The following is a 22968-nucleotide window of genomic DNA, read 5'->3' as shown; positions in this document are numbered from 1 at the left end:
CCAACTTTCAGAAAACACCCTTGTGAACACGGGGCTGGTGACGAGGAGCCAAGTTCCAGGAGGAGGGGCCCACGGAGATGACTGAAATCGAGCAGGCCGCGTGTCCTTTGCATTCCGAGACTGCCCAGCACCCCCGTCAACCTTAGACCTGGGTCACTCGAGGCCCCACGCGGACTCTGTGCTGGGGCCGGCGGACCTGTGTCAGAAACTCTGTCGCGTGAGAGGAAGGACGTGGCCTATTCAGGATAAATAGAAACTTCTCCTTTTGAGGGTAATATCCATTTACATTTTTAAAGGCTCACCAAAGGAATAATACGGACATAAATCTTCACAGATTTAATTAGAAGGCGTCAAAGGGCTTAATTGTAACTAGTCATAAATCTGAAGTGCTATTTTCGAAGTGCTTCAGATAAGGTCACCACGGAAATTAGCCTGGCTGTCTTCATCTGTCAAGGGGGGGACCCCGAACGCTCGGACACCCTGTCTTGATTCGCACCGGGGATCTGAGGAAACGACACCACATGACTGTTTCTCCTGCCACTGTGATGAGTGCAGGTGCAGCCGAGCTTTTGACGGTACGCACGTACAACAGATTTATGTGTGCGTGTGAAAACACTGAAAAACACACTTTGCGTGCGCGAAATACTGCAAGCATCAGATGCCTTAAAAGCGCCTGCAGGTGCCAAGAGAACTGGAGGTGAAAGCCGCCGGGGGACACTTGCTGTTGGGCTGGGGGGGGGCCGCCTTTCAAAGCCACCGCATAACCGAGTGGCGCTCGTGGCCAGGCCGACTCGGGGACAGCGTGAGTGGCGGCTCAGCATCTGTCGTGCCTTCCGGTCCTGAGCTCTGTGCTGAGCAGGTGACAAACGGGGCGGTGGCTCATTTTGCTGTCCCTAAGCCGGGGGAGGTCCCTCGCTGACGTTAAACCCAGCGCTCGCTGCTGTGCACACGGCATCAGAGGCGGGGCCAGGGACCCCCGTCACCCCACTTAACTACATTCGCGCTCGCACGGATGCGCCCCGTCTTCCAGCGCCACACAGGCTTTATCTGCACAGACTGTAGGAGGTGAAGAGTGGGTGAGGGTTCAGACGGAGTGGGGGACACAGCAGCCGGGGAAACAGCCAAGTGGCCGACATCCCAAACGCCCGGGACTGCGTCTGCTGTCGTCCAGCACGGACGCCGCACACCTGTGTCACCTTCTCAGCCAGATCCCGGGACTCCGCCCTGCTCAAGACCAGCTGTCCCACAGGGAGGGAGAGGGACACGGAGGGCAGAAGGGTGCTGAGATGGGGGGGCAGGAAGAGAACCAGGGAGTGGGTTAGGGGTTGGACCGTGTCCCCTTACCCTTTCTGTGCTGAAATCTTCACCCCCCAGCATCTCAAAATGTCACCCGACTGGGAAACAGTGACGCTGCCGTTGTAGTTTGCTAAGACGGGGTCAGTGAGGTGGGTCCTAATCCAATCTGACTGGTGTCCTTTAGGGGAAGGACACAGGCACACACACAGACATGCACACAGGGAGAGGGGGCCGTGAGGACGGACACAGAGCTCCGGTGATGCATCAGGACCACCAGGGACCAGAGGAGGGATGTCGTGTAAGGTCGGCCCTGGCCGTGGGGACCGAGGGCAGCGGGACATGCAGGCTGGGGGAACCAGGGTCCGGGCGGCAGGGGGCAGTGGGCGCAGCAAAGGAGCAGCTCTGTCTCAGCGTCCGCGGAAGGAACAGCCCTGCCGACACCTTGACCTTAGCCTTCTGGCCTCCAGCCTGTGAGGCCACGAATTTCGGCTGTGAGAGCCCCTTGGTGTGTGGCTCCAACGGCAGCCCTCGCCAGCTCGGAGACCAAGCCACAGTTACAAAGAGAGCGGAAACAGAAAGGCACAGTTACAAACAATGAGAAGTGATGGAAATACATAAGAAAGAAAGGGGGACTCCCCCTCCAACATGCCAGTCTACTCCACACAGCGTTGGAAAGAGGACGCAGACTGCAGCAATTTATAAACGAACCAACCAACCTCACTGAAATAAGTCACGCGAAGAAAAGGGGGTGAGAGCGCACGGGAGGCCCCAAGAAGACGGACGATGCCTGTGGCCTGTGGCCCCCGTCCCCATCCCCCCGCAAGGACACCCCAGCCCTCCCCACAAATGACAAGCAAAGCACCATGGGACTCGTGAGAGACGGTTAAAACTCACGGGTACTGACTGGTACGGAAGGAGAGAGCTGGCCAGGAGGGGAGCGCTCATCCCAACTACTAGTGCAGACACAGGGTTCTGCTAAAACTGTTATTTTTTAAACATTAACAGAGTCAGTGGAATACAATCAAGCGAATCCAGGCAAAAACCCCAAGGTACTTGCACAAGAAAACACATAAAGAACAGAAACCCCCCACACAGCGCAGTAACTACCCTGGGAAAAATCCTTGCGCCATTAGGAAATAGGGAGGCCCTTCCAAGGCCGGGAGGGGGAAACTTGCCTTCAGGGGGTGGGCTGAGTCACCATTTCTGATGAGCCTTCTCGCTCCCACAGATCGACCCGGTGAATGTAAACGTAAGAACGAACAGATGGAACCGAATTAGAACATGACCACAAACAGAGGGGGAGAGCAAGCGCCCACAGTGACACGCCCACCGTGACACGCCCACCGTGACACCACAGATTCACAGGGAGGGTGGGGGGACATCTCTCCCTGGGCAAATGGGGTGCACGAATGCAGATCGGGGGCTGGAAACAGAGGGTCCCCATCGGACACCCGCCGCGGGTGCCCACCCCGTCGAGATGGCCGCGAGCAGAGCCTCCAGGCAACCCCTGCCCCCGTCGTCCACGAAGAAAGAGTGGAAAACGGGACTCCACACGTGGGCAAGCCGGGGAATGGCTCGCTCGTCAGCGACTAAACACGCCAGCAACTAACGAAGTGTCGTTGTGGGGCCCTGACGTGAAATGCAGAGAAGGACGCGGCGTCCCTGCGTGGCCCTCCCGGCACGGCCCCGATGTTGGCCGTGAGTCGCGCTGTACAAAAACCGTCGAACCGCGGCAGCTGGAGCACAGCCTGTGAAAGAGCTCGGACTGTCCGGAAGGCCAACGCCAGGGAGGACAGGCAGACCGGCCGTCGTCCCAGGGAGGACGACCAGAAGGAGGTGGAGAAGAAACAGCCGTCTCGCCGGAGGTTCTCAATGGGATTTGGGTTGGAAAACACAAACAAACAGGTACAGGGGACACTGTGGGGGACCCCTGGTGAAACTGATCAGCGGTGTCAGGTTTCGCAGGCATGACTGCCCTCCTGTGGCCACGCAGGAGAAGGTCTCCTGTTCTCTGTGGGCCCGCCAGTGAAAACCACACCTGCTTTAGGTGGGGGGACGGTGCCAAGTCTTAAATTCGGCTGTGTTTTCCGGGCACAATCCACGTCCCCACTGCGTTCTCCCACCCACCTGTGCGGCAGCCCCTCCCGAAAGGACTGAGCTGTGGCAGGGCCAGCCGCCGCCCCCTCGGCATGCGCGCGCACACACGAAAGCGCATCCTCTGTGCGGCGCAGACCAGAAGGCCCAGGGGACCTGGCCAGGGGGTCCCAAAACCTGCTGCTGCCACATGAGGGGAGAGAGCCAGACCCCCGAGCTCACAGCACAGCACGTATTCCGGTCGGTTCCAGCCCAGCACACACTACCAGCCTCTGCGGGCTGAGTCTGGGGGCAGCCCCCAACACGCTCACGGAACCCGGATCCAGCTTCGGGGACCGCGCAGCCCGAGGGAGGCCACACGCACACGCGGCCCCCTGTGTACCTTACCGATGTAATCTGAGAGGCTGACCTTCCGGGCCTGGACCAGCAGCCCCTCCTCCACCAGCTCCTTGTACAGGGACTCGATGGTTCTGGAAAGGGAGGGGCCGTCACTGGCGTCCCTGCCAGCAGCCACCACCCCTGCAGAGCCCTGTAAGCAGCCCCGTTTCAAAGTGCCTCTGTGCACAGGCAAGGAAGTGGGCTGCTGGGGCACTTCTACAATTTGGGGATAAACGAGACTTTTTAGAGACAATGCTGTCACGCATCCATGTGTCCAGCTGATGTTCCCCTTAATGAGTGACGACTTCGGGTGGCAGAGAGCAGCGGTCACCCTGCGGCCTGGCCTCCCATCGGCCTTCACAGTGGCCCGGACGTGAATCCGCAATCACCCACGGAGAGTAACACAAGGAGCCCGAAATTACAGATTTGGTCAGCATCTGCGAGCCATGGTAGATCATTAGTCCCTCGTGAAATTGGTGTTGCCTTTTAAGCCACTAACATGAGAGTTTGGGAGCACCCTCTATAGAGGAGACTCACAGGGACATAATTCCAGCGCGGGGGAGGCAGCACCCGAGACCCTGAATGTGAGGGTCGTCTAGGAGGGCACTGGGCTTCTCCACAGTGTTTACCGAGGTCCCGACCACTTCTCTGAGGGGCCCTCGGGCCGGAGCCAGCACTTGGGGGATTTATGGCGACCGAGGTAACGAATGGAGACACTGTCTGCTAGGGGAGTGAGACCCCCGGTGGAGCTGACTGGGGCTCGGCTTGCAGGGACTCGGTCGGGCCAAGTCCAACTCTGTGACATGTTTTGTGCCCCCGCCCCCCACCGCCCCTTGTTTTCTAGGGGCCTTATTCTCTGGTCCTGCCCGAGCCTCTCTTCAGATTGAAGACTTGTAAATATGACTGTATTGAAACCGCTCTGGGCTTCGCCAGGACGCACATTCACATGATTAAAAGGCTCTGGAATATCAGATTAGAGCCAAATACCACTGGGATAAATGTTAGTTCGATGACCCCTGTTCCTGAGTGACTGGAGTTTTGTTCTACCAAAGATATTTAAAGCCCTGGGCTTTCTGCTGAGAATTACGGAGGCCTTGATTGCGCTGGAGTTTGGGATGACAGCGCCTGACCTTTGTCAAGGACTGTAGTGTTTAACTTGAGTGATTTTTCTAATATAAACACAGAGCATACACAAAACATTAGCATAAAATTGACTCTTCTCTAGAATAATCAAAACAATATATTAAGAAGCCCCCGCACAAACCGCTCTCTGGAATCTGTCCAGCGAAACGGACTTTTGTATGGGACACATTTTCAACTTTAAAATGACCTCCAACTATTACAGAAATCCTGGTTTAAGGTTTCTATTAATTTGATGAAACAGATGTTGTCTTAGAGTAGTATCTCGGTATTTCCTCAAAAGTTGGATCAGGATGCTGTATTTTAAACAATTTCTTAAGAACCTCGTGGGCTTTAAAAGCTAAAAAAAGTCACACGCACTCAGGGGCAGTGGGCCCCAGGTCGCCCCGGGCTCATCTTCCGGCTCCGCCTTCCCAGGAGGGCGCTGCCCTTTGAACAGGCCTGCACCAGCCAGGTCCGGCACTGTCCCCACGACACCCACGCAGCACAGCGGGGGTGGAGCGCCCATAGGGCCGCTGCTGGACTGAGGTCGGGGACTCGGGCTGCGTCCCCTCTCCTCTCGGGGCGCCCCCCTCCCAGGCTTCACAACAGCGCACGCGCACCCCTCACCTGTCTGCTGTCAGGTCTCTGTCCTTCTCCTTCCTCCCTTTTCTGCCTTTCTTCCCCTTCTTTTTCTGGAAGAAAATGCAAACATCCAACAATTCAGGAAACAAGGAAGCAAATGAACTGCAGAAACCAGCCGGTGTCTGGTCACGGCAGCGGGGAGCAGCAGGGGGAGGCCGGCTGTGGCGCGTGGACGTCGAGTGGGCAGCCGCCTTGCTTTCGTGAGTGGAGGGCTGTGTCCCCGGGTGGGCAGAGGGTGAGGTCACCACTGTGGAAGCCGCATGAGCTGCATCCCCGGTGGGCCTGAGCGTTGGGACCTTCCTCCTCTGGCCCTGGCCCTTCCACGGTCACACGCACCTCCCTGCCAGGACCAGCCCGCCTGTGACCCCTGCACGCCCCGGTCCTGCCCAGCGCACTGGCCAAACCTCCCGGCACAGCTGCCTTGCTCCGGACTCAGGGGAAGGTGGCCTCTTCCACTGCGAGGCAGGCGGTCAGCTGCCCGCACCTTGTGAGTGCTCCTTATCTAGCTCAGTCCCGTCCCAGCTGTCCCAAGAGACCTGCTGTGAGGGGGCACCAAGTCACAGCAAACGTGTTTGTTGTCTGCATCGGTGGTACAACCGTGTGCGTTTCTCCTGTGGCCTGTTGGCCGAGTTGGAGGAGATTGTTCATTTTCAAGGATCGACCAAACCGGGCCTTCCTGGAACCGGCCCACTTGCCCAGAGGTTATAATTCTTTACACGCGTTGCTGGGTTCTGCTTGGCACGATTTTGCGAAGGGCGCTTGCCTCTGCCTTCACGAAGGATGACCTTAGCCCCCTTTTTCGGTGCTGCCGTCGGCTGATGAACCGGGGTAATGCTGGCCGCACGGAGTGAGTTGGGAAGGGTGTTGTTCCCGTCTGTCTTCCGGAAGCAACCGTGCAGAAGCGGCATTAACCACCCTTCAAACACTGGGGACATTCAGCAGTGGAACCGTCTGGGCCCGTAAATTCTGGGTGGGGAGGTTGTTTCATCGTCAGAGTCAAGTTCCTGGACCGCTCCGTGGCGACTCGGATGGCCCGCCCCCTGATGCTCGGGTTGTGTGTTGAGGGGAGTGGACACGAGTGTGACTTGTCACTCTGTTGACGTCTGTGGTGAGCAGTGGCTTCCCCTGTTTCACTGCTAACGTTGCTCGTTTGTGTCTTCTCTCTTTTTTCTGTCAGTCATGCACCATTACAGACTGTCTTCCGAGAGCCAGCTCCATCGCATGGATTTTCTCGATTGCTTTTGGTTTCACTAAGTTTTGCTTTATTTGTACTGTTTTCTTCTCTCTGCTCGTTTTGTTTATTTTTGATCCTGTTTTCCTAGGTTCTCAACGTGGGAGCTTAGATGCTTGATCTGAGACTCCGCCCTCTTTCTGTGGTTGCGGGTGAAGCCCACGCAGGGGCTGCATGTGGCCTCCCCCGGCGCGGGGCACAGGTGAGTCGCTGCTTCTTCACGTTGTCCTTTGCGTCCCGTGTTCTTTCTTTGCGTGGTCTGCAGTTCTCACGGACCTGTCTGTGAGTCCCACGGGCCTCCTACTGTGTGCGGTGCTGACAGTACTTCCCATTACAATGTTCATTTGTTTCTTATAGGGTCTAAGTTTCTGTATAAATGGGGTGATTCTCCCACCTACATGCACTAGCTCTCGGGGAGAGTCTGGCTCTCAAGGGAAGAGAGGTGGTCCCCGGAAAGCTGGGGACCTGAAGGCTCTGTGATCATGGCAGGAGAGCATCTTGGGGCAGGTGGCCCCCGAGAGGCAGGGCCAGTGCTGCCACGGTGTGGACGCTGCCTGGCCCACGCATGTGGGTTCACTTATGAAGAGGGGCGTGACTGTCTGGAGAGATGGACCCCACAGACACCCCCTGACAGGGAAATCAGGCCGGAGCCGCAGTAACTCATTCTGCAGTGGCTCAGCCTGCCTGCGGTCGGCACAGGAGCGGCTGGATGTGGAGGACCAGTCCTGTCCCGTGCACAGGATGGGAGCCTCAGAGCCAGGGCCGCAGAGCAGAGGGCCCTGCTCATGTGCGGGAACGGCTCGGGGCCCTCAGCGGAGCACGTCCATCGATGTACTCCAGGGCACTGTGATGGGCACAGACACACAGAGGAAGCCGCACACGGGCGGAGTCTGGGAAAGTCCCCAGAGCTGGAGCTTCTGTCCCCGTAAGGTTGGGGTGCCTCACCCTCCTGGCATGTGGGTGCACGCACCACCCCGAAAACACTATGGAGGCTTCCCCACCTGGGGAGCACAGTGGGGAGCCTTATCCCCAGCCAGGCTTCCTCCGCGGAGAATGGGAGGCGGGGCTGAAAGTCCTGCGCTTCTCGCCTCGGCCGGGCTTCCTGGGACACCTCCCATCCGGAACCACCCAGAGCCAGAGCCACCCAGAGCCGCCCCCTAGGACAGCTGGGGCTCCCAGGGCTCCTGTCACGGAGGCATCTAGAAGGGTTTCAGAAACTCTGCACCTGCAAGAGGCGCAGAGAGTTCCCATATTTCCCATGATCTCACGGGGCCTAGCGAGGGGACCGGGACCCCACCGGCTGCTCCAAAGCTCTGCAACATGGGTCAGTGGCAATTTAACACTCAAGTCATCCCCCAAGGCCCCTGCTCATTGTCACTGGCCCCGCACCCCGTCGGATCTACCTGCAGGGGCAGATGCATGGGCATTTGGGGCATGTGTCCCGTCCCCTCTGACAGCTCCCCCCCTCCCCCTGGGTTAGGGCCTGGGTGGTACGGATCAGCAAGGCGAGGGGTTGACTTTATNGACCGGGACCCCACCGGCTGCTCCAAAGCTCTGCAACATGGGTCAGTGGCAATTTAACACTCAAGTCATCCCCCAAGGCCCCTGCTCATTGTCACTGGCCCCGCACCCCGTCGGATCTACCTGCAGGGGCAGATGCATGGGCATTTGGGGCATGTGTCCTGTCCCCTCTGACAGCTCCCCCCCTCCCCCCGGGTTAGGGCCTGGGTGGTACGGATCAGCAAGGCGAGGGGTTGACTTTATCCTGTCGCCCTGGTGACCCCATCACCTCGGGGGCCACATGGTGAAACAGGGACATTGAGGAAGGCAAGGTGTGTTCCCACACGCCTCGGCCTGGGGACAGTGGGGGTCAGCGGGGCAGCAGCACTGGCCACGCCGCTGGAGCGCGGGCGCGGGTCCGAGTCTGCCCTCGGCCTCATCCCTCCCCTCGCTCGCTCGCTACTCACATTTTTACCTCCTTTCTTCTTTTTCCCTTTGGCGGGGAGCTCCTTCTCTCTGTTCACGGCCAGCTTCAGGTTTTTCAGCTCCTGTCTCATGAGCTCGTCGACCTCGGGGAACACAAAACACACCTCTTTAGGCGACTGTGCCTCGTGTTTTCCACGCGAGGTGCAAACACGGCCTCAGTTCTGGGTCGGTCATGGGGGGAACACGAGAGGCATGGCTCTACCTGCACCCGGATCTCCGACTCCAGCTCCTTCCGCTTCTCCTCTTTGATCAATTCTGGGTCGTAGCCCTGGGCGAAATTCCACGACTCGTCTCTGTTCTTCCAGAAGTCTGTGAGCCGACAGGACAAGGAAAAGGAGAAGGACGCCTTCCTTCACCAGGAGGACCAGGGCGAGCCGCTGTCTCCACGTGATGTGCTCACTGTTCCCTCCCGTGGCGGGGACGGAGCCATCCGGAGGTGACGGGCTCACGCCGCCTCCCCCCGTGGCCCAAACAGGAGAAACGCGCTTGTGTAACGTCTGAAACGCGATGCGAACTGCTAGGGCGGAGATGGCAACGGAAGGGCACGGGGCTCTTCTGGGCACAACCGCAGGCACGTAAAACGGCGTGCGGTGTGGGACGGTACAACTGTGGGGAGACTTTTGGTAAAACGTGTGGCATTACTTTCGTGACTCCAATGATTCACTAAACTAGGAACGACTCTGCTGCCAGTTCAACCCATCAGCACGGGACCCCGGCCCCTACCGAGAGACACCTCGGAGCACGCGGGCGCCCGCCCTGCCCCATTCAGCAGCCGCACGAAGTCACACACAGCGCACAGCCTTCTCGCCCCGCCCTGGCACCAGGAGGGCGGGAGAGGAAGGGGACCCCGCAGAAAGTGAGGGGGACTTTGTATCATCGAGTCCGTGGGAGCCAAGTTCATGCCTCAGGAGGTATGTGAAATGCAGGTCACGGGGCGGCGGGACTGGGGGTCCCCCCGGGGGACATGTACCTGTGCCAGGGGGTAAAGAACACGCATTCCGTAAACTGCCTGCATCACCCCAGTGGTGGGGAAAATGCCTTACGTCATAATAGTCTGACCTCTGCCCTGAGCCCCCGGAAGGTGACTGTCTGCGGTCAGCGTGTCGGGTGTGTGAGTCCCGAAGCCTCCACTGGTTTGCTGGACGACACACGGCGTGAACCGTGGAAAAGTGTGTGCTGTGAGAATGACATCATGCTTTTTGTGTTTACAATCATAAGCATTTCCCCTTGAAAATACCACAAAAGGTTTGAACGTGCCTAGTTGTTAACAGTTAGTGTCAACTGATCACGACTGTGAGAATGTGCTGTCTACTCAGAGCAGCTCTTTTCCAACCCGTGTGGCGACGGCATCTTCTCCAACAGCAAAACTCGCCATTTCATTAGGGCTTTTTAAAGCAAAATGGCTTCGTTATTTACTTACTTTGCTCTTCCCCTGGATAGTCACCAAACTTTGGGGCACAACACGTTTAGTGATGAAAGGGATGCACGGACAAGCCCCAAGTGCCGGCACGGCTGTGGAGAAAGGGGGCCCCGTGCGCTGCAGGTGGGGGTGCAGACGGCTGCAGCGACGGTGGGAAGCAGGCAGAGGGTCCTCATAAAGTTAAAACCGGGACTTCCCTGTGACCCGGCGGTTCCACTTCTGGTCATGCACCCAGAGAAACACGAAGCACTGAGAACACATGCACCCGTGTGCTCACGGCAGCGTTATTTACCATCGCCAAGTAGCCCAAGTGGCCATTCATAGACGCCTGGATAAAACACCTGTGGCCCATTTACACAGTGGAATACTACTCAGCCACGAAAAAGAGCGAAATGTTACCATTTGCAACAACACGGAGGCACCTAGAGGGTATCACGCTACGGGAAATCAGTCGGTCAGAGAAAGACAAATGCCATAGGATTCCACTCTTATACAGGGATCTAAAGAGCAATACAGACAAACAAAACAGGATCAGACTCACAGGCTGAGAGAACAGTCTGGCAGCTGCCCGAGGGGAGGGGGGTGGGGGATGGGAGAAAGGCGAAGGGGTTGGGAAGCACAGATCAGTAGTTACCGAACAGTCACAGGATGTAAAGTATAACAGAGAATACAGGCAGGAACACTGCGCAGTTACAGGCAGTAACTACATCTGTGCCAGGTGGGGAAACACGTAAGCAAATCAATGAAAAGAAAAAAAGAACGCAGGCCTGCAGGCAAGGGTGCCGTGGCGTGGGTGCCCACGTAACAGCCGCACCCTGGCGCCCGGCTCTCCTGGAGCCGCCCCAGGTCACAGGAACGGAGCCCTGCCGCCCTCACCTCCACTCATTCTCAGGGGCCGTTTTCCACCAGGACTGTGCCTTTCTCACGACACTGCGGCCCGGGGCACTGCCAATCCCTCCAAGAATGTCATGGGCATTTGAGGACGCGGGAGCCATTCATGGCCCTCGGGGCGGGCGCTGCCCTGCGCTCTCCTCGGACCCTGGAGAATGAGCCTTTATCCGGGCCCTGAAAAGCGGGCCGGGCGCTTCCACACATTTGGGCGACAAGGGAGGGGCTTCATCGTGGTGATTAAAATGCTAATGCTTATTTGAAAAGGGGGACCTTTGATTTTGCAGAAAAGGGGCCTGAGAAGACGCTTCATTTCTTTACGTCGCTGACGACCCAGCAGATAGGGCACGGGAAGCTGCGGCATCCAGCCGGGCGACGACCCCGTCGGCTCCCGGAGGGCGCTGAGCGGGGTTTTTATTTTAATTCTTTAGCCTTAATGGAAACACATCTTACACAAAAGGCGTGCAGTCTCAAGAGCTTTCCTGGACGGGTCAGTGTGGTTAAAAAACTTGGCTTCCCATGGAAACAGGAGATTTCCCCAAATTACCATTTGCTTCTATCAAAACCCTGTGAGCACATTGCATCAGCCATTGCAAGGGGGCGTCGAAGACCCCGATGAAGTGCAGCCCAGCTCTCCCTGAGGACCCCATCCCCTCAGTCACCCGCTGGTCAGAAGGCGCACCGGATGCACTCCGATGCAGCTATACACCTGACTTGTTCATATCTTACCTACTGCATGAATAACTTATTCACAAACAGTTAAATTTGTGACATCGCTGAGCCCACTCGCCAGCCAGGAGCTGCTCTCAGAGGGGCCGAGAGTAGCAGGCCCTGCCCCTGGGGACCCAGTGTTCCCCTGCAGGAAGACAGTGGACATGCACACCGAGGTCAGAGGGAGGCGAGTCAAGGTGGGTCAGAGTCGGGCACTGGGGGGGGGTGTCTCGGGGGGGGGCTGCAGGGACAAGCAGACCACCAGGGGGAACAGAAGGTGCGGGTGCCTGGAGGTGGGAGCGAGGCTGGCCTGTGTGAGGAAGAGCCCCGCCCACGGGCACAGACCTCAGCCATGTTCTCGCGTGAGCTCCGTTTCTCAGGTCTTCTCCTGGGTCACGTATGCGCCTGCACGGCTCCCTGCTGACTTACCAATTTCAGCCATGAGCCCCCAACCTCCAAGGACGGTCAGTGCACAAGGATCCTGCCCCCGCCCATTCTCTGCCCCTCTCCCCTGTTTTCTCCATGGGGGGCCGTCAGAGGAGAGGGGAGCCAAGTGGGACCCTGGGGAGATGGTCGCCGAGTGGGAGCATAGGACAGTGTCTACGTGGACACGGTGCCCGAGCATCGGGGCACGGAGAGCGAGGGCTGCGGGGAAGATGAGGTGGACAGTCTCCCGAGGTGCCTGCAGCGTGGGGAGAGCGCTCGGAGGTCGGACGGACAGCGGGACAAGCGAGGGCCGTGTGAAGGGCTGGGGGGAACGCCGAGTAGAGAGGTGACCTCGCAAACACTGTTCCCACGGACACACACCTGAGGGCTGGCGGCCAACCACCCCCCACCCCTCCGCACCCGGCCTGTTCTCAGACCTGTGCAACTCCCAGCTGTGCCTACGGGGTGTTGCTGTGGCTGGCTTTCGAAAGCCACCTCGTGCACACGGCACCCACCACCGCTCCCACAGGTGTGCACAGGGCATGTGCCATCTCTGCATCTCCAGCTGGTGTGGCCCCGGGGTGCCGGAGACAGCCAAGGGCCGTTGAGTGAATATGAGAGGGAACAGGTGTCGTCAACCGTGATGGCCCGCCCTGGTGTTGGATAAAGAGTGGACGGACCCTCACACCTGAATGACCTCAGGCCTTTTATCAGTGCCCGCGGGCGAGGGGACAGTGACTCGGGCCTGTCCTGGTGGGGACAGGATGCTTTGCAGGCACTGAGTAAGCAGGACGTTGCCCCTCCCACCGCTTTCCCCGATGGAAGCAGCTGCCCGACCACCCGCGGTGTCCTCTCCTGCCAGCTTCTCCTGCGGGTCCGTGTCCCCGGAGCAGACGCCCTTACTCTGTGAAAACGGCACAGCGACCCTGAGAGGACACTGAGGTCTCGGCAGAGGCTCAACGTATCAGGCGCACCTGGGAGCGGACGGAAACACGCCATCACAGAAACGAGAGCTTGTGCGCGCAGGCAGGACCAGTGGGGGGGGGGGGGGTCGGGNGGGGGGGGGGCAGGCGGGCCTTCCTGAGCCCCGGAGCCTCGGCCTCGCCCATTGCTGCCTTTCCAGGAATTCCCTGCCAGCTCACAGGGCCAGCGTCATCTTGGCGGGCCCCTCTGTGCTGTGGTTTGTGCTGAGGGTGGAGTGGACTCAGAGGAACCGGGTAACTGTTCTCGTACGTGGCCATGGAACTATCTGAAAGGCCGGTTCACACACGGGCTGCCCCCACTGGACAGGGGCTGGGCTGAGTGTGCTGAGTGGCAAAGGACGGTGTGAGGGCTGGGGCACAGGTCTGTCCCAGAGGCTCCAAACATCTCCCTGGGCCCGGCATCGGTCTTCCAGGGCATGGCTGTCCCCACTTTCCTCACCCTCAGAGAGTGAGGGTTCGAAACCGAACAGAGGTTTAGATGATGTTCTCGTCTTGTTTGCTTTTTCACCCTGGGGAATTTTTAAATAGAGACGGGCAGAGGCCTGGGCTGTGGGGGGCAAGTCTGCAGCCTCTCCCGCCTGGGCAATGAGTTTCCTCACCGAGGGACACCGTCACTGTCACGCTTACTCTCCTGAACTGACCTTTGTACACGCTGTTTCCTTCCTCTATCGCCGGAAGGAAAACGCTCGGTGACATTTTCCAGGCTTCCTCTTCTTCCTGTCAAAGCAGAAAATGTCTCTGTGAGTCGCAGGCACAGGGTGTCTGTCAGGGCTGGACAGTGGCAGGCACATTCGCCGTGGCTGCCGTCATGGTGGCTGAGCTCACTGGCCCTTCCCCGGGTGTGGACTGTGGCCCGGCCCCGCCTGCCCCCCGCCCCCGTCTGCCCCCCGCCNAAGGAAAACGCTCGGTGACATTTTCCAGGCTTCCTCTTCTTCCTGTCAAAGCAGAAAATGTCTCTGTGAGTCGCAGGCACAGGGTGTCTGTCAGGGCTGGACAGTGGCAGGCACATTCGCCGTGGCTGCCGTCATGGTGGCTGAGCTCACTGGCCCTTCCCCGGGTGTGGACCGTGGCCCGGCCCTGCCCGCCCCCGCCCCCGTCTGCCCCCCGCCCCCTCCACCCGACAGCGCCCGAGGGCCAGTCCCACACAGGGCGCACCTGGCTCTGGAGCTGCAGCTCTGTGTGCTGGCTCACCAGGGGCCCCGATACCGGCTCTCTGTCTCGGACCCTCCCCGGTGGTCCCCCACGCCCCGAGTTTGGTCCTGCCCCTTCCCTTCCCCATGTCCCCTGAGTCCGCTTTGACGCTGCTCTTGTTTGCTGGGCCACGTGCCCCTCTGTGCCTGGCTGCTCCTTCCCCTTGCCTGCCTGTCCCTCCCTGGGCCGAGACGCCACCCCAAGCCCCAGCCTGGAGCTGGAGGCCCAGCTTCCTCCTGGGCCCCAGGCCCTGCGGCCTCCCTGCCCTGGACCCCACCACAGGGCGCCCCCCACCCCTGGTCCTTGGTCCCTGATGCTGCCTTGGCGCAGCTAGGCCTTCCTGGCCCCCCAGGCTCCCTCCCCCTGCCTCCAACGATGGCACCTCTGCTTCCAGCGGTGACAGCCAGGAGGCCTCACAAACCCTCGTCTGACGTTTCTGGGCAATGGTGTTTCTACCATATCGAGCGCCAGGGGCCTGATGACACTACCACTGTGGCTGTCCCCCACCGGCGGCAGGGGGACACTGCATCTGTGTCACATCCGCGGGAGCTTCCCAAAACATGGCGCTCTCTCCATGGCTGAGGGGGGCACAGCCACCAGATGGTCTGCACAGCAACCCCCGTGCTGGCCCCCCCACCCCTGCGGCAGGGTGGGAGACAGGAGGATGGGGTTGGGGGCTGGAGGACTCGGCCAGGGAGGGCCTGCTCGGAACCAGGGCTCACACCTCACGCAGGGGCTGCCGCAGCTGGGAGGGAGGCCGCCTGCCTTGCAGGAGCTGGGAGAGAACGTGAACCCCGGGCCCGCCAGGGGCTCAGGGCTGCAGCGCCCGCCCATCTTCCAGGAGCCACCAAGCTGGCGGTGAAGCCGGCCCCCCGCAGGGCCCAGGGCCGGGCGCTGCAGCCCGGCTCACTGGCCCCAGACCCTGCGGTTCGAGAAAACCTGTGAGAGCAGCGGGGAGACGGCACTGCAGGCATTGTGGCCGTGGGGGCAGGAGCTCGCTCCGATCAGCATTCTCTGAGACGGTGTTCACCCCCGTGTCCTCGGGCGCCCCTAACGACCCGTGGGCCCCTGGTCTCCTTCGGTCATGTGGTACCAACCGTGACGCCACTTGCGTCCTGGGTACTCGGACGCCCCTCCACGTGTGTGGCCTCAGGGGCCCCTGCAGGCCTGAGTGTGCGCCTTCCTGCGGGGAGGGTGCCCCAGGCCAGGGAGCCTGGCGGGAAACACTCCTCAGCCTGTGGCACCTGGGCTGGGAAGGCCAAGTTCCCACAACTGAGGGATGAACTGCTGTGCCTGGCAGGCCGGGGGACAGACCAGAAGCTGGGGGGGAGGGCACGGGCGTGGCCCCAGGGGGCTCCCGCAGGCCTTCCTCCACCCCCAGCAGGAGCCCGCATGACTGGGTGGGGCTGCTGGTGGGGACAGCTCCCAGGCCGGAGTGTGGGAGAAGGCCAGAGGGGAGGGCGTGGCTGCCTCCTCTCAGAGCAGACTTCCTTTCCCATCTTCCCCTGTGGAAAACTCCCCTTAGGTCTGAGGCCTATGTCCCCTCCTCCTGGATTCCCCCCAGGTCACACCCGCCTTCCGCTGGCTCAGCAGGACTTGCTTCGGCTTCCTGGCCTCTGGGTGCCTGCGTGCACACGGACAACTGGCCACGTACGCACATCCTCATTGCTCTCCTGGGCTCGGGGACGCAGGGGGCGCCTCACTGACCTTCTGCACCCCCCACGGAACCAGCCCCATGCCACGTCCCTGAACAGGTGCTCAGGGCACGTTGGCGAGAACGAGACTGGTTGGTCTGTTTCTGCAGCTTTACTTCCATGACAAATGTGAAGTTCTCCAGGAAACAAGGTGCCCGTGGCCAGCCTGGGGTGGGGGGCACCTGGTCCTCACGGCCCAGAGCGCTGCTGCGTGCCCACACCCTCGTGGCATCACAGGCGCAGCTCTCCACGCGGTGCCCATGTGAGTGGAAGTCACAGGAGACGCCCTTTTACTGCTGGAGAGAGCACGTCGCAAGCGTCTGCTTCCTCTGCAAGGCCATCCCTCCCTGGTCCGCAGCCGGCAGGTGGCCAGACGCACCCTTGCCCATTGGCTGCCGCTTTAAATATCGGGTATTTTGCCAAATCCTGGAGAGGAAAATGCCGCCAGGAGGTTTCAATCCACCATCTCAACCTGTCACTTTCTGGGAGTCTTTTGCTGTCAGGGGTCTTAAAAGCTCACACGCTCTGGCACGGCGCCTCCCTTGACCTTGCCCTTTCTGACCGAAACTTCCCGATCGCTACCCTCACCACTCCCCACATGGCTGGAGAGTTTGAACAGAGGGCGGCGGCAGGCTGGGATGGCATGCCTGCAGCCCGACCCTGACCCCGACCCCGACCCCGACCCCGACCCCAACCCTGAGGGCCTCGACTGGGCACTCAGCAGCCAGTCACACAGGCGCTCTCTGCATGGGGGGGGGGGCACACACAGACGGGCTGTTTCCGGTAACAAGCCCGGCTAACAGTGAATTTTTAATTTGCAAGTGTTAAATACTCTTGTGCCTCTGGAAAGTAAGAGGCTTAGAATAAAACGGAAATTCTTCCCCTCTTCCTTATTCAGGGGCACTGCTTAAGAATCATCCTGCCGAGAGGAGGATCACAAAAACTCACTTTATCGGGGCCACTGGCTTTTCAGGGGGGCGAGGGAGCAAAGAAGTTTCAGGGCTCAGGCAGGTTAGCAGGGCAGCAGGCGGTCTCCCGGGCTCGCCTCCCTGGGGACACTCAGCTGGTGCACAGGGACCAGGGCCCACAGAGGGGGGCAGGGGGCAGCTGACTGTCACCCAGTCACGAGGGAGCCCAGGAGCTGGGGGGACCCCTTGGAGTTGTCCCGGTGAGGCGAGGGGCCGAGTGTCCATCCCCTAATGTGACGTCTCCTTGGGTGCAGCTGCCCTGGGGGAGTGGAATAACCTCATGGGATCAGCTCTCTTAGACCCGGAGTCAGAGGGCCCTCCCGGGTAGCCGGGGGCTGGGGGTCCAGTGCGGAGGGTGGTGCCCCACACGAGAGGCAAGGAGTCTCCTCCCACCGCTAACCCCCCCGCACGAGGCAAGACCTGGCCCAAAGCCGCTGTTTGAGCCCTGACTTGCTTTGGACAGTGAGAAACAAAAGCTTCCATGAATATAGACCCAGCACGTCAGTATTAAGTGATGAATCCGAAAGACCTCACTTTGGGTGAAGTAGATGCAATTATCTGACTTTGCGGTGCCCGCGTGGTTTACGGAACAATTTTCCTTATCTCCTCCCCGAGGAGAGATGCGTGGGACCGTTTCTTCCGAGGAATGAAAACGCAAATCGGTCCCACATGTGACTTAACACGGAAAGCATCTGAGTTGTTGAAACCAACTGTCATCCTAATAGGTATTTATAGACCGGAGGAAAGATGGCAACCGGCTGTCGGTCGCCTCGAAACCTGGTGGTAGGCAGCGCGGTTTCCCGGGAAGCGCGGGCCTGCCCTCTCGGCAGATCCGACGTTTTCCCACTGGTTCTAAGCCAAGGAGCAAAAAGCCTCAAATTTCTAAAATTCCAAATGCCTTACCTTATCTTTCTCCTTTTTCCCTTTCTTTTCCTCCTTTTTTTTGGCTTTCTTTTCCTCTGTCTTGTTTTTCTTCTTTTTGTTTTTATCTTCTTCTTCTTGGCTCGCAATGATATCATCAATAACCTGTTAAAAAACGAGAACAACGATAGCCTTTGAATAGAGTCCTATCGAGGCGAGCTGGTGCTGGTCGGTCCCCCATCTCGGCCTTGCTGTGGGCCCTGGACGCTGACCCCTGCTGGGGGCATCACGGGGCCCCACCCGCCCCTGCCCTTGGGTGGATTCATCAAGGGAGGCAGCAGGAGGGTCTCTGAGGACAGACGGAGAGGGGGTGGCACTTCAGGCCCAGCTCCTCCCTCAGGCAGAGCTGCCCTGACTCCCAGGGGCCCAAGAACCCTGCACACCACAGCCATGGTCTGCAGGGTTCTGTAGTCCATGTCCGCAGGGGAGGCCTTGGTCCCCTGCCGGACTCCAGAGGGGCCAGGTGCTCCTGTCGCCACGTCGCCCTCCTGTGAATGCCCATGCATCTCTTCTTGGAGTTGCTTCTTCCCCCTGTGATCTAATTCAGGTTTCCTACAGCGGCCCCAAAGCACTTACTCCTCCCAAGTCTGAACTGTTCGTGAAGGAACACTGGGTCCACACGGGACCAGCATCACCGCAGAGTCAGCAAGGCTTGCAGAAAGTCCCACAATCCAACAGGACAGGGGTCTCACTCGCCGTGACAGAGAGCTCAGAATTCTGGGGGCGAGGAGGGTGCCGGGGACGGGACACACACCCCGTCTGGCCCTCAGGCTCTCTGCTCATCACTAGCCGTGGGACTGAGACAAGTGACATAACTGATCTGAGACTCAGAGTCCTCAGCTCCAAAACGAAGTCCCCACGTTGTCTGTCTGTCCGTCCGTCCACAGCACTGGCGACCTGTGGGGCGTGGCTCCAAGCCTCACAGAGACTAAGCCCTTCACGCCCACACTCAGCCCACGGGCGGAGCGGCCCTCGACTGTTTCACGGACCAGGGCACTGAGGCACCGAGAGCTCAGTGACCTGGCCGAGGACGCGCGCTGGTGAGTGGCCGAGCTGCGGGTCACAGCGGGGCTCAGCGGGAGCGTTTCATGGCGGAGGGGCACGGAGGCCAGGTGAGAAATAGCCCGTGGTCCTGCTGTGTGAACTGCGTGGACTTAAGTGAGGCTTGTACAGGAATAGAGACGGACACCCAGCTCAGGACAGAGGTCGCTGCTGCCCAGCAGGGTGGGCAGTTTGAAGGGCCAACGAGGCCTCCCTTCTCGTGAGCTGAGCAAAACCAGCCCTGGGGCCAGGCTCCCTGATCACGTCTCATCAGCTTTTACCAAAACACTCACGTTTATTTTCCAGTATAGTAATTTTGATGTGTATACCAGTGTTGTTCTTACAAGCTTCTTCCACACCTTTGAAAGGATGAAAAGCGGCTTCATCACAAACGAAGCAGTCCGGGACGACCCGGACTTCAAGAAAAGCCCCCGCAACACCAAGGTCACGTGTGCAGCCTTGCCCACGCGGAAGCCCACCAGGCCCGGCTCTAGGAGGTCCGTGTGGGGCGGGGCTCTGAGAAGGGCTCAGGGAGGTGAGGGCTGGCGGATGTGTTGTGCACGTTTTTTGGTCATAAGACGGCATCTTTGCGTAGGATTAACGGTCCCCTGTCAAAAGAGCGGTGTTTCCTCGGGGACCAGTTCACCTTGACTCACGGAAGTGGACTGCAGCTGCCCAGAGGTGTTACGTCCTGAAGTCCTTAGGAGGCGCAGATGTTTTTTGGTTCTTGAAGGTTTGGAAACTTTCGGAAATGCCAATATTTTTTACAAAAATACCATTTTTTATATTTACTTATTTTTAGAGAGAGGGGAAGGAGGGAGAAAGAGAGAGAGAGAAACATCAGTGTGTGGTTACTTCTCACACACCCTCTACTGGGGACCTGGCCTGCAACCCAGGCATGTGCCCTGACTGGGAATCAAACCAGTGACCCTTTGGTTTGCAGGCCCGCGATCAATCCACTGAGCCACACCAGCCAGGGCAGAAATGCCAAGACATTTAAAAACACGTATAAAAATGAGCAGTTGAAAAATGCATGACATCTTCATTTGGGGAGCATATAATTCAGCCTATCTTCTAAAGCTTTATCAATCGTGCTGTTTCTTCCCTCTGTATTAATTTAATTTTTGAGCAGATGATAGATTTACACAGTTCACAGTTCAGAAATGACGGGAGAGCAGTGACACACTCCCTGCCCGGGCTGCGAGCCAGCCAATGATATCCCCTTTCCAAACCAACTCGGGTTCCTCAGACACGCTTCCAGAGCCAACCAATGCAGACGCGTGCCAAAGTAGGATTGGGTGTGCACACAGCCGCACACACACAGACACACCACGGTCATTCGCCGGTCGTGTCTGTGCAGACTGGTCTGAGATCGCGGTTGTCCATTCTCTAAACCAGCCCCTGCAGCGCGCCCGCCTACGCTCTTCAACTATATAGCAAAATCTTCCCCAGTGATCACTTAGGTGCGCATGTGCACACACGCACAGGTATCACAGGCACCTTTTGCTGTCTTGTAGAACAGGTGCACCTTGTACAGCCTGCTCTTGCTCTGCGCTTTCCTCCTAATAGCGCACCATGGCCATGTCTCCTGCGAGGCACAGAAACGGCTTCCTTGCCCGCTCTAAGGCAGTGGCACCGTAACAACGTCCCCACCGACGCGAAGGCAGGTTGTTTACGATCGTCTGCTGTCAGTGGCGACGCAGCCGTGGGTAAACACACGCAACACCGCTGGGCCCTGGGCTGGTATGTGAGCCCGTGTGAGGGTCGGTTCCTAACAGGAGACATTCTGGATAGAGTGCACGCCCCCCATCGCCAAATGAGCTTCTGCTGGGTGGGGGCTGCTTGTTTGCACCCACGCGTGCCCATGTGGCACTGTGTTCGCCGGCCAAGGGGCTGGAGAACAGAGCCTCACTGAAGTTGCCCTGGGTGTGTGTGTTTTTTTTTTACACTATACGGACTTTTTTTGCTTGTTCTCTTCAACTGTAGCAAAACCTCCCAAAGCCAGGAGGGCACCTCATTGCCTATTATTAATATCAGCCATCATTATTTTTGGTAAATTATGGGGCCTGACAGCCACGTCTGGCCTGTCACCTGTTTTGTTTGCTTTTTAAAAATAGATTTAATTTTACTGAGGCCTATTTTACATGCCGTACATTTACCATTCCAGCATACTATTCGCTCTCTAGTGAATTTACCAAGTGGTGCAGCCATCACCAGAAACTGACTCTGGAGCCTTCCACGATGCAGGAAGACCCCCTCATGCACGTGAATCGTTGATTCCCCCCTCCCCTCCTTCCTGGGCAGGTGCTAATCTACCTTCTGCCTCTATAGATCAGCTTTTTCTGGACATTTCATGCCGGTGGAATCATAGTCTTCCATGTGTGGCTACCTCAACGCAGCGTCCTGAGACGCACCCACGTTGCAGCGTGTGCCGGTGGTTGGCGCCTTTATTTTTTATTTTATTTTATTTTTTAAAAGATTTTATTTATTTCTCTTTAGAGGAGAAGGGTAGGAGAGAGGGAGAGAAACATCAGTGTATGGTTGCCTCTTGTGCGTCCCCTGCTGGGAACTGGCCTGGTGCCCTGACTGGGAATCGAACCGCGATCCTCTGGTTCGCAGGCCTGTGCTCAATCCACTGAGCTATACCAGCCAGGGTGGCGCCTTTATTTCTGCTGAAGAGGGCTCTGCTGGTTGGCCTCCCCTCTCTGTTCCCCAGGGGAGGGGCAGGTAGGTGGTTTCAGATGGTTGGCATCAGGAGCAATGCCGCTATGAACACTCACGCACAGTCTTTGCGTGTGTGGACATGTGTTTTCATTTCTGCCGCACAGTCCTGGGTGTGGGCCTGGGGGGCCATGGGGCACATCTCTGTGTGACAGTTAAGAAAGTGGCAGACTTTTTGCCACGTCTCGCGTTCCCGCCAGCTGTGTGCGGGGGCTGCCTTTCCCCGCCTCCCCAGCATTTGCCAGCGGCGGCGACGGTTCCAGCCTGCAAGAATCTTTTTTTTTGCTAACAGCCATCCCCGTGGGTACAGAATGGTTTCTCTCTGTGGTTCGAATTTCCATTTTCCTAATGATGAATGATGCTGAGCACATTTGCATGTGTTTGTTAGCTATTCATGTATCTTTTTTGGGTGAATTGTCTATTCAAGTCTTTTGCCAAATTTCTGACCGGCTTACTCATCTCATCGGGATGTCAGGGTTCCTTGTCTATCCTGGATGCGATCCCTCACCAGGTATGTGTTTTGAAATACCTTCTCCTCGTCTGTTCTTGTTCTTGCCATTGCCTCTTCCTAGTGCCTTTGAAGTGCAGGAGCTCCGAATTTTGATGAGCTTCAATTGATCAGTTTTGTCTGCAGCTGTCACCTGACTTTGCATCTCTCCTGTCCGTGGGAGCTGGACCGGCTCCTCGTATGTTCAACATCTTCTATTATGTTTCACACGCCTTCAGATTTTCTTTGCTGGAACAGTCTGTTCATACCCCTTGCCTGTTTTTCATATTGGGTTATTGATCTTTCTCTCATAGAGCGGTAGGAGCTCTTTATATTATTAGAAAAATGACCTTTTACGGGCGACACTTGTTACAAATAATTCTCCCAGCGGGTCACCTGACATCTGACTTTCTTGGGGGTCGGTTTTGCCATGCGGGTTAAAAATATTTTTTGTGTGTAGTTCAATTTATCGTTTTTTCTGGTAGGAACCTGGGTGGTGCGGAGGGAGAGGGCCCCGCCCACCACGAGGTCACGACTTATTTCTTCCTCGGCTTCTCCAGGTACTTCTGTCTTTGTTTTCTCTGACGCTGATATCTTTGATCCAGCTGAAACCCTCTGGGTATAAAGAGGTTTAATTTTCTTTTCAGATGACAACCTAGTTATTCTGGTACCGTATAGTACATAGTCCTTTTTTTCACTCTTATGCAAGACAAGTAAGATGCCACATTTACTGCATTTTGCTGTGTGTAATGTGCACCCATGGTTTTG

At 58.0% G+C, this 22968-nt stretch overlaps 1 protein-coding gene across 1 annotated transcript in view; it reads right to left on the bottom strand.

Annotated features, from left to right (window-relative positions):
• DRC11 (dynein regulatory complex subunit 11) overlaps nucleotides 1-22968 on the bottom strand; it is a 101029-nt gene that overhangs the window by 29635 nt on the left and 48426 nt on the right. Inside the window, exons 8-13 of the mRNA XM_037069237.1 lie at nucleotides 17934-18056; nucleotides 13819-13894; nucleotides 8952-9058; nucleotides 8731-8832; nucleotides 5518-5582; nucleotides 3778-3860 (exon numbers count right to left, since the gene is read on the bottom strand). Coding sequence (XP_036925132.1) covers nucleotides 3778-3860; nucleotides 5518-5582; nucleotides 8731-8832; nucleotides 8952-9058; nucleotides 13819-13894; nucleotides 17934-18056 — 556 coding nt within the window. The remainder of the gene's footprint in view (nucleotides 1-3777; nucleotides 3861-5517; nucleotides 5583-8730; nucleotides 8833-8951; nucleotides 9059-13818; nucleotides 13895-17933; nucleotides 18057-22968) is intronic.

This window comes from Sturnira hondurensis, unplaced genomic scaffold (genome assembly GCF_014824575.4).
Source record: "Sturnira hondurensis isolate 20B ecotype Veracruz unplaced genomic scaffold, ASM1482457v3 Scaffold0018493, whole genome shotgun sequence".
NCBI classification, from domain to species: Eukaryota; Metazoa; Chordata; class Mammalia; order Chiroptera; family Phyllostomidae; genus Sturnira; species Sturnira hondurensis.
Note: the sequence above shows the minus strand (reverse complement) of the source record. Positions and strands in the feature narration are given on the sequence as shown.